This window comes from Camellia sinensis, chromosome 14 (genome assembly GCF_055761805.1).
Source record: "Camellia sinensis isolate YWXY chromosome 14, ASM5576180v1, whole genome shotgun sequence".
NCBI classification, from domain to species: Eukaryota; Viridiplantae; Streptophyta; class Magnoliopsida; order Ericales; family Theaceae; genus Camellia; species Camellia sinensis.
In genome coordinates, this window is record NC_138974.1 from 37,416,591 (window position 1) to 37,428,437 (window position 11,847).

At 32.3% G+C, this 11,847-nt stretch overlaps 1 protein-coding gene across 1 annotated transcript; it reads left to right on the top strand.

Annotated features, from left to right (window-relative positions):
* Positions 1 to 462: 462 nt before the first annotated feature.
* On the top strand, positions 463 to 2,136 carry LOC145806915 (protein FAR1-RELATED SEQUENCE 5-like). Its single transcript, XM_082904769.1, has one exon. It carries the CDS (start codon positions 463 to 465, stop codon positions 2,134 to 2,136), a length of 1,674 nt encoding a protein of 557 aa, XP_082760895.1.
* The last annotated feature ends 9,711 nt before the right edge of the window (positions 2,137 to 11,847 follow it).

Here is an 11,847-nt window from a genome sequence, read left to right on the forward strand (position 1 = left end):
AATTTGTTTATTGCAACCATGATTCATCTAAAACTAGTTAGGTTTTGATAATAATTAATGGGAACAATACATTAACTAGTTAGGAAGGATACTAGTTAGGCTTGAATTTGCTTGATGTCATTGTTCTGTTGTGAGTGGAACGTGTCACAAGACTTCCACTATCTACTTCATTAACCTCAATAACCAAGAGAATGACTTATGTTCTGTAATCCATCTCCCTAAGTTTTTAACTCCTGAAACAACAGATTAATACAAGGAAGATATAAAAATCACCTAAACCATTGACATATTGTTGTCTATAAGTTCATTCAAGACCTGCACTTCTTTGTAATTGAAGGTAATGAAGAACAATAAAAAAAATGATTGTGGTTGAATGAAGCTATAAGTTCATTTAAGTAATGTTTCTAATTACTGTTCTACCGTTTGATTGCCTCTACTTTTCAGTTGCGTTTTTATATGGATATGGAACCTGACAATGATTGTGGTTGGAAGCCAAAAGTAGGAATGACCTTTGATTCGGAAGAAAGTGCGTACGATTTTTATAATGCATATGAAGGAAGAATGGGATTTAGCATAAGAAGGGAATATTGTAAGAAGAACAAGTTAACAAAACAAATTATTTCTAGAAATTTGGTTTACAACAAAGAGGGATTTTGGAAGGTTGACAAGCGAGACCCATTGACAAAAACCCCTAGAGCTGAAACTAGGACTGGTTGTGAGGCCCGACTTTTTGTTAAATTGGATGTCAATAATGGGAAATTTGTTGTGATTGATTTCAAAGAAAAACACAACCATGAACTTGTATCTCTTGATTGTGCTCATATGTTGCCATCGCAAAGAAAGATATCAGATACCCAAGCAATTGAGTTAGACTTAGCCTCAGAGTCTGGTCTTCGTTTAGGGCAGTCTTTTGAACTGATGGGTAGGGAAGCTGGAGGGCGGCACTCTCTTGGTTTTATGAAATTAGATCAAAAAAATTACTTGAGAACCAAAAGACAAAAAAGTTTAGCGTATGGGGAAGTAGGTAATGTGTTGCAATACTTTCAACAAAAATCTTTGGAGAATCCATCTTTTTTTTATGCTTTCCAATTAGACAATGAAGAGCAAATAACGAATATGTTTTGGGCCGATGCACAAATGGTCATGGATTATGCCCAATTTGGCGATGTAGTTATATTTGATACTACCTACAAGTTAAATAAAGAGCATAGGCTATTTGCATCTTTTGTGGGATTTAATCACCATAGAGAAACAGTTGTCTTTGGTGCTGCGTTGTTATATGATGAGACTGCCGAAACATTTGTATGGTTATTTCAAACTTTTTTAGAGGCTATGTCCAAAAAGGCACCAAAAACTTTGTTTACCGATCAAGATGCTGCAATGGCTAAGGCCATACCCATTGTCATGCTTGACACGAGTCACCGTTTGTGCACTTGGCACTTGATGCAAAATGCATTAAGGGATGGTAATTGTCTCTTTCAAGATAAGGGGGTGAAAGGTGTATTAAATAGATTCATGTTTGATATTGAGGATGAAAATGAATGGGAAATGAAGTGGGGGGAAATGCTTGATACATATGATGCTCATGACAATCATTGGTTGAAGTTGATTTTTGGGGTGAAGGAAAAATGGGGCTGGCCATATGTTAGATCAACATGGGCTGCGGGAATGAGTATAACACAACTTAGTAAATCTTTTAATGCATTTTTGAAGGATTATATTCGTTCTGATTTTAATTTAAATGAATTCTTCATGCATTTTGAAAGGGTACTCTGTGAGAAGCGGTACAAGGAGTTAGAAGCTGGATATGCTTTATGCCAAAGGTTGCCAAGGATGCGAGCGCCATTCATAATGTTGAGTCAAATGGGTAATGTGTACACTAAAAATATTTTTGAGGAGTTTCAAGATGAGTATTTTCTTTCTGTTGAATCAGACATACAAGCAATTGAATACATTGATGGTTGTAGCCTATACACAGTTGTTGATGCTATTGGGAAAAATGCAAGGAAAGTGAAAATGGAAATGGATGGCTCTTTGGCTTGTAGTTGTTCAAAGTTTGAAAGGAAAGGGATTTTGTGCAGTCACTGTTTAAAGGTTATGAGAGAAATATTGAAGTTGAAAGAGATTCTTTCATAATACATTATGAAGAGGTGGACCAAACAAGCAAGAGGAGAAGCTGTGACGGACAAGTTAGGGAATGAGATTCAAGTAGACGTCAAATTCAAACAAGCCTCGCGGTATAAGACATTGATGACCGCATTTAGATCAATAGCATGTAGAGCTACTGAAACTGAGGAAAGTTATGATTTTTGTTGTTCACAAGTAGCTGCATTAGGTGCACATGTTGAAAGCATGATAAGTGCACATTTTTGTCCCGAAAAAAAAGTAAGTATTAATGATCAACCTCAAACCTGTGAGCAAGAAGACAACAATCATGAAGACAACAATCATGTTGTGCAAATTCCAATAGGATTGAAGAAAAAGCATCCAACTAGTAAGGGCAAAAAAAGGATAAAAAGTCCATGTGAGCTGGCATTGCAAGCAAGCATTAAAAAGAAGTCCTGTGCACAATTTTTGAGTTCTTCAAGACCTGTTACTACTCCAACCGTGAGACCTTCTCCATTATCTATTGGAGGAGATCTAAGTATTCATGAAAATGTTACTCCTCTTCATCCTCCTCTTGCTCCCCCTCCTCCTCCTCATTCCGTTGCCATGGGTGGTACAATTCCTCCTCCATTAATATATCCCACATATAATGTGAGTCAGATTTGTAGCCAAGTAATTTGTGTTTTGTCAATTAATTTTTCATTTGCATCTTGTTATGAATCGTAATATAATATGAATGAATTGTAGGCAAACAATTTGGCATATTGTAGACAACCAACATTTATGACGCTGCTTCAAGGTGGGTATGACATTGGGTTTGAAGATTCTCAAGGCTCACAGACAGGTTCTCGGCCAACAAATAATTTGTTGCTGCATACTGAAGTACTTTTGCTGCTGATTTGGTACTTTTGTTGCTGATTTTGTGCTTCTAAAATGTTGTTTTTGGTGCTGATTATGTGCTGCTGTAATGTTGGTTTTGGTGCTTATTTTGTCCTGCTGAAGTATAGTGTTGGTGCTGTTTTTTTTTTCAGGGTTTGGATGGCCATGAAGAGCTGGAAGGTACTTCAACTTTCATGCATAGGAGATGCCTCTAAGCTGCTGTATTTAACATTGATGTTGATGTTGAAGTTGAAGTATTTAATTGTGAAACTTGTTCAAACTTGTTAACTATTTAATGTTGCTATTGATGTTCAATGGTGAAATTTGTTGAGCTGCTGTATTTTGATTGTGAAACTTGTTGAAACTTGTTAAGTATTTAATGTTGATGTTGATGTTAATGTTGAATGGTGAATGGTGAAACTTGTTGAAGTATGTGGGATATGTTAATGGAGTTTATTTTGTTTTGGATATGTTGATGTTGAATGGTGAATGTTGTAGCTTTATTCAAAATCTTTGTTGAAAATCTGTTTCCAAAACTTTGTCTTAAAAAACAGTGTTGAAAAAATCTTTGTTCAAAATCTGTTCACAAATCTATGTTTCAAAATCTTTGTTTAGGGCAATCTGTGCTGAAAATCTGTCTTTGTTTAGGGCAATCTGTGCTGAAAATTTGTCTACAAAAACCTGAGTTCAAAATTTCTGTTCACAAATCTGTCTTTCAAAATCTGTGTTCAAAAACTGTGCTGAAAATCTGTCTTTGGAAACTGTCTTCAAAAACTGTCTTCAAAAATTCAGGTTCACAAAAATTCTGTCTACAAATCTGTTCACAAAACTGTCTTCAAAAACTTGTGTTCAAAATACATAGCCAAAATACATAGCCAAAAACCTGTTCTGAAAATTCTGTCTTCAAAAATTCAGGTTCACAAAAATTCTGTCTACAAATCTGTTCACAAAACTGTCTTCAAAAATTCTGTCTTCAAAAACCTGTGCTCAAAATACATAGCCAAAAACCTGTTCTGAAAATTCTGTCTTCAAAAACCTGTGTTAAAAAACTTGTGTCAAACCTCTGTCATGAAAATCTATCGTACATTACAAGTCATTACAAAATCTATCATACTCATACTCATACATTACAAAAACTGTGCTAAAAATCTGTCATACTCATACATTACAAAATACATTACAACTCAAACTCATACATTACAAGTCCACCATACATTACATACACATTCAACGTACATTACAAGTCATACTCATACTACCTTACATTACATACACATTCTACCTATAATACAAGTCATACTGACACTACCTTACATTACATATACTATTTCAAATACACTAAAATCACAACTACCAGCAACAACAAAACAAAAAAAACAAAGGCGTAATTCAATTTTGCACCAACTCTTTCAACCACCATTGCCAAGTCTCTATATTGTTTCCTACTCTTCATAGTCATGTCTTTGAGCTCCCCATTCACGATAATTACTTCTCTAAGAGTAGACAAGACTTCCATGCGTTCTTCATCAATATCATTCTCGACCATCTTCAAATTATGCTGCATATGTGGAGGGATCCACCACTAAAAGAAGTTGCAACCATTCGGATAATTGGAGCATACAAAATAAAGGCAATTTAGATTATTCGTTGATTGAGAAATCTTCACCATAGCTTTTTTGCCACATCGACAATTGCGGTTTTCGAATCTAACTTCATGCATGTTGTCCATACTTGCATTTGTGCTTGACATTGACATTGACCTACAAAAAATTATCAAATACACAAAAATTATCAAAAAAGAGACAATAACCCCAATGGTGTTTCTGCATCCAAGAAAGAGGTTCACATGCATATGTTTATCATACACAATAAAAAAGTTCAATCTAAACACCAAACCCTGTGTACTTGTAAAGTGGAAATGAGTCCCATTAATCTGAACAATAATCTGAACACAATAATCTGAATGTTTACAATAATCTGAACACACTGATTTTGAACACACTGATTTTCAACAGTTTCTAAATCACTCTAAAATGATTAATATGTTCATATAACTATCATTTATAATTAATATAAATGGAAACATCAAATCAATTCAAAATAACCAGAGAATGATACAAAACTAAATTTGTCTAAGACATTGTTAGCCACTTCAGTGTGTGATAATCTAACATATTCTGAACAACATAACTCAATTGATATATTTGGGCCTCTTGCTACTGTTAATGCTGCCAAAGCTGTCCTATAATGGGTCATTAAGGAGCTCTGATTCAAGAACCATAATTCAAGCACTTTTCAAATTTATTCATTCAAGCATTGATTCAAATTATTTTCCTATAGTCGGCCAGTGCTTGAAAAGTGTTGAAGATAATGTATATATTCATTCATTCCCTCTATTTTTGAAAAGTGTTCTCTATAAAATTTCCTTGAAGATGCACATAGCACATAATCAAATATATATATATATATATATATTTTAATGAACCATTATGAGCATGTAAAGAAAAAAAAAAAACAATGGCAGATGGACAGTGGTATATATATATATTATATACATTATGAGCATCTGAAATTTGAAAATCCATAGCTGTGTTTACAGATCCAAAATGGACGGCTTTTTTGTTTATATACATTATCAGCTCCTCATTTTATGTATATATATACATTATATATGTAGATGCATACATTATATATGCATATGCATTGCAAGCCCCAAATCAAAGTAAAGCCCCAAATAAAAGTCCTAATTTTTTTTCTTTCAAATCTACTTTAGTTTCTCAACCTGGTGGTCGCCGGTGAGGAATGGCAGATGGTCGGTGGTCGCCGGTGAGGAATGGTGGCTGGCGGTCCAACAACGATGGCAGATATGTATATGCATACATTATATATGCATATGCATTGCAAGCCCCAAATCAAAGTAAAGCCCCAAATAAAAGCCCTAATTTTTTTTCTTTCAAATCTACTTTAGTTTCTCAACCTGGTGGTCGCCGGTGAGGAATGGCAGATGGTCGGTGGTCGCCGGTGGGGAATGGTGGCTGGCGGTCCAACAACGATGGCAGATGGACGGTGTCTCCTCTCCCTCTCCCTCTCCCTCTCTCTTTTTTTTGTTTACAGATTGAAAATGAGGAGCTCTGTTTTGTGGGAAATTTGAAATTTGTGTTTTTTTTTTTTTCGTTGATCTGGGCCGTTCTTTCTGAGTGGGGTGACGTGGCAAGATCCAGGCCATTGACCGGAGGACCGGTTGGAAACTTTGGCTGGAGAGGATCCGGACTCCTTCCAGGTTATAGTCTCTTACTCGGAACGGGTAATAGGACACCCTGGTGATCTCCTCATGGGGCGCTGCCTTGGACCTACGGGAGGGTGGAAGGATTTCCCTGTAATAAAAAAAAATAAAAACTATTATGCGCCAGAGAATATGATTAAAAGTTAATTTTTAATTTTTAATTTATTTTGAATTATATACCTTTGCTTGTTTTTAGTTTTTTAAAAATATTTTTCAGAAAATTTTACTTTTTTATTTTTTATTTTTACTGAATTTTTTTTAATATTTTAAGTAATTTTTTAAAATTTTAAATACACCTAACATAAATACACATTAAAAAAAAAAGTGCACTTCACATAATTATACTTATATAGGTGTCGTTTGGGAAGAGCTCATTTGGGCTCTTTTGGCTCTTTGAGCCACAAAAGACAGAAATAGGTTATTTGAACCACAACAGACAAAACATCACATCCAACCCATAATCATTACACTATTCTCTCACCAAAAAAGTCAAAAAAGTCAAAAAGTCAAAAAGCCCTTCCCAAACCAAGCTTTTGAGCCCAGGCTCAAATAGTCAAAAAAGCCAAAAAGCCAACCCACTTCCCAAACGGAGGCATAATATTTTGGAACAATTACATAATATTTTTGAACTATTATAGTTTCTTGTAAATTTTTGACTATGTGAAACTTTGTAAATCTTCCACAACGAATCCACCTTGAAGATTCATCTTCCAAGCATCTACATCAATTATTGGCATCTCAGAAGAAAAAGACAAAGTTTGTAGAAGATAAATCCTCCCTTCAACAATCAGAGAAAAGCACACCAGAAACGAAAAAAGTTATTGTAGATATTTATGTCTGTAATTATTTGTGTCTGTCAATAGTAAGACTTTTCCTTCACTCACTACTTTAATAAAGCAGATGACCCCTACCCTACTCCATTAAAGAAAAGCTGTGAAAATCCTTACACCTGTTTTGTAATAAATTATAGTGTCAAAATTTTATCAAAAAATGAGGGTTGAATGATATGCGATGGGGCCCAAAGCAATACCTGATATCATTATCCTAATCTTTTATTGATAAAATTTTCTTATCCATATCTAGAATAGTAATTTGAGTCAAAGTCTATGCATTTATGGCATATAAATTTTTGTAAAGTCTATGGCCTAGACTTAAGTAGTCTTTTAGACTTTTGAGTCCAAACTTTTGACGTATAGATTTTTTTAGGATTGTTTGTAATCTTTAGACTTGTATGTATCTATCAACCATGTGTATAAATTGGCATTCATGCCAACGGAAGAAGTAGACTGAAAAAAAAAACTCCCTTCACGCTACTTTGCTAAAAATTTCTACCCCTCTCAAAAACTCTAAGTGTTCCAAGTCTTTCAGAGTCTGTAACCTAAACTTTGTAAGTATACTACTTATTAATATGAAGTGTGAGTAGTCTCTCTTTTTCCTTAAATATTTCAAAAGGGTAACTCTTCTCTTCTAAAAATTTATTTTCTTTTTGGAAAAACTAAGTTTATGGAATGCTTGTTTGCTCATTAATATTACATGTTTTGCACATTCGTAGTATCTATTGTTTACTATTTTATTACTGAGTGACCTTAGCTGAAGAGCCCGTGTGAGCCGTGGTTAGGCGTTTGAAGGCAAATTGTAGGCAAAAAGGAAAAAGTAAAAAATAGAAAATAAAAATATACTATGTTGAACGAAACTTAGCTTCAAGGTGGGAGTACATGTAATGAAAACAAACATTGCCTAAAGATAGTTTGGCCAAAGAAAAAAAAAATTAGAATACAAGGAGAGCAATCCGAGTATAAATATTAAGGAAATATGTCCATAAAAGAATTTTAAAAAATCAAAATTTTATACCTTTAGAAGAAGAACTTAGGATTAAAATCAGAACCAGTATTGAGCTTATACAAGAATTAGAAGATCAAAAATTAAGATATCAATTCCTATTATCATTAGCTTCCGGTAGATCTCTAGAAAATTATAGTTTGAAAATTACTCAAATAAATAGACAGATAACTATAAAACAAGAAGCCTTACATCTAACTATACAACAACTTGAAGATTTAATAGCATAACTATAGAATTAATTAGATAATTCTCAGCCCAATTTCAAAATAGTGGTAAACCACTAACCCCAACCCAAAATTGGTATCATAGCAGTGTTCAGTTTTAGGACAGTTTAAGTTAGTTTATGCATTTTGCTTATAGAAATAAGAGTAGTTTTTATTTTTGGACAATTTAGTTATAAATTTCATATTATAGTAGCTTTTAATAATTTTAAAGTAGGATTTAATTTTGTGTATGAAAAGAGTAGAATATTTAGATTTAGAACTCAACAGTCATAATCATCGTCTTAACATAAACAAAAATAAATTTCGTTGTAATTTTGAAGGTACTTTTACACATCAATTCCATAGTGAACATAATCCTTAGTTAAATAGTATCATAGATCATCAAATTAATTTTGCAGAAAATATTAAAAAGGACGTAGATAAAATTAATAATCTTTTTACTTTATCTATAGACTATCTTCGTAATACTCGCTGTATAATTAAAGATTAAGATAAAAAATTAGATTATATCCAAGATCAGTGTAGTTCTATCCTACAAAAACGAATATATTTAAATTTAAAAAAATTTCCCACAAAGCTAGAAATAGAAACTCTAATTTCAACCATAAATACTAGCAGCTTAAAACAAATAAAGTTAGAATTTAAACAACTAATTGAAAAGATTCATAGTCAGATAAATCAAATAGCTAAACAAATATAACAAATCAACCAAATTCAAGATAATTTAAAACATAAATTAGAAATTTTAGAACAGCTAATAAGATTCTAGTTTATGAGTAGTGATAAAAAAAAGCTAATAGGGACTACCAGATTATTTTAAAACAAGCAGAAGACTTTCATAATAACCCAAAAGGAATCAGTAGCTATCAGGGAATAAATCAATCAGATAAAATATCAGTAAGACAAAATAATATAGAAATTTTATTTCTAGTCAGATTGTGTGAAAAAATTGAAGAATTATCAGAACAACTACATAGTTTAGAAAATCGTTTAGCTTCTCTAGAAAGAATAATACTTCAAAAAGGAAAAGAAATAGAAGGACAAGTAAACAAACCCCAATCTCAGATAAACGAAGAAAATATAGCTAAATATTTTGAAAAGCTTAAATTACCAAAGAAACCTATTTGTAGAACTTACAGAAAATAAAGATGTTTAAACAGCTAGTAAAAAGGAAGTAGTAGTAAAAAGCATAATGAGGATGAAGATGTTAAAATGGAAGAATTTATAGATGTAGAACAGCAAATAGAAAAATTTAAGAAGGAAAAACTAGAGTTAATTCCAGCTAAATATGTATATAAGCTAGGTAATCTATTTAAACACTATGGTGAGCAAATGATTAGTGTAACTCATGAAAATGAAAAAAATATAGCTAAATTTAATAGATAGAGAAAGTTATAAATATGCCGTAAGTGAACACCTCAAAATGACTCACTTAGGATTAGTTATGATAGGAGTTAAGGCTTTAACTAGAGAAAATTTATGAACTAAAGTTTTTGTATGTCTTTATGATGATAGATTTAATGATGTAGGACAAAGTATTTTAGGCAGCTATGAGTTAGATATGAATTCAAAATGAGGAGTAGTTTATCTTACACTAGATTTCCTACTACCAACCTCGACCTTTCATAAAAAGATAAAAATAGGGATAAAAAGTAGAGGATACAAAATGAAAAAGGGAGAAAAGAATTTATTAGTTTGCACAAGATTTTTAGGCTTACCAGTCTCAGAAAGCAATACTCATTATAGACTTACAAATGATCAGATAGGTAAGTTATTAGGCGCAAAGGGAATAAAAGCACTACCAACTAAAAAATTTAATTCTGAAGATAATGCAGCACTAGATTGGAATTTAGGAGATTTTCTAGGACAAAAAAGGTTAGCCCCTCAAGATAACTTATTATATCAAAAAGCAGATGGAAGCTATGTAGTAAGATTCACTCAATATACATATGTAGCACCAGAAAAATCTGAAGATGATGAATTTAGCAGTATAAATAGGGAAGAAAATCAAGATAATCGTAGTGACATAAATCAGCTTTATGTAATGACAGAAGAAAAAATAATATCACAAAATAAAATATATAATATTGATGAGATAGATTTAGAAAATTTTACCCTAGGTGATATGAATAAAATTTAGATACTAGATACTATGATTACTTAGCTAGAGGAGATACTCATGATGAAGCAGTGTCTTTTTTAGACCAAGAATTTCATACTGAATATGTAGATGATATCATAGAAGATAAAATACATCATAGTAAAATATTTAAAATATCAAAACAATCTAGCTTAGAAGATACTTTTTACATGAACACAGAAAGCACAGGAACTAATAACCCACAACCAACGGTAGAAGATCCCGTAGAACCAATGCATTATGCAGTGGGAGGAAGAAGACCATTAACTAATTCAGGGCGTAGTAAAGCAGACCCGAATAAAAGTTACAGATTTCATGGAAAGCGTAGACAACCAGATATGAATAGACAATTACAGCCAGCTAATAACCAAGGATCCCTTTTAGATTTAGCAAGATTCGACTCTCAGATATGGCAAGAAGTGATAGAAAAATAGGAAAAAGATGAGGTAAAGGCATGGATGAGTAATCCCTTTGAATCAACAGATATGTGGGAATATATGGAAACACTTTTAGGAAATTCAGCTTTTAATATATATTTAACTTTTAAAGAAAAATATGAGGAGACAATTAGACAGCTTAAAGGACTAGGAGATTACCCATAGAATTTTACTAGCTTTATAAAAGAAATACTTATAGGATATGACCCTTCTAGAAGAAATGATTATACTCAAAGCATAGCATTAACTGAGTTAGATCAGATAACATTAGGAAGTTGGAAATATGTTGTACCCTTTAGCAAAGAATATTTAGCCATAGTAGCTAGAACTGGAAAAAGTTTTGATGAAGAAATAGGAAATAAGTATTTTAAAAAATTACCCAGATAGCTAGGAAGAGAAATAGAAAATAAATGGTCAATTTATTATGCAAACTTACTAGCCAAAATAGCCTCAGGGGAAGTAAAAATAAGAGGAACTTTAGGAATAGGACCTAGAATAGTTTTCACATTTCATAAGCTCAGAGAAAAATGTATAGAAGTTAAAATACAGAAAGATTTGAAAAAACAAAACTACGGTTTCTGTAGCAGCATAATATATACTCCTCAACAATATGAAGATAAATATAATGGGAAAAAATATAAAAAAATATGAAAAATATAGAAAAGAAAAATATTGGAAGAAAAAATATAGAAAACTATGGAAAAAAACAAAAAATCATTAGAAAGAGTAGAACTTTTAACAGGATAAATTATAAGAGGCTACCCAAAGAAGAGAAAGATAAAAGAAAATAAATATATGTTAGAAAACTTAATAGTAAAAAATGCAATTATTTTATATGTGGAGAACCCAATCATTTTGCAAAAACCTGCCCAAAAAGACAAAGGCCTAATACTAATAAAGAGATAAAAAGACTACATATTATAGAAGATTTAGAAG

Excerpts from the sequence above, each read along its gene's own strand:
- LOC145806915 (XM_082904769.1), top strand. The coding sequence starts at position 463 with ATGGAACCTGACAATGATTGTGGTTGGAAGCCAAAAGTAGGAATGACC.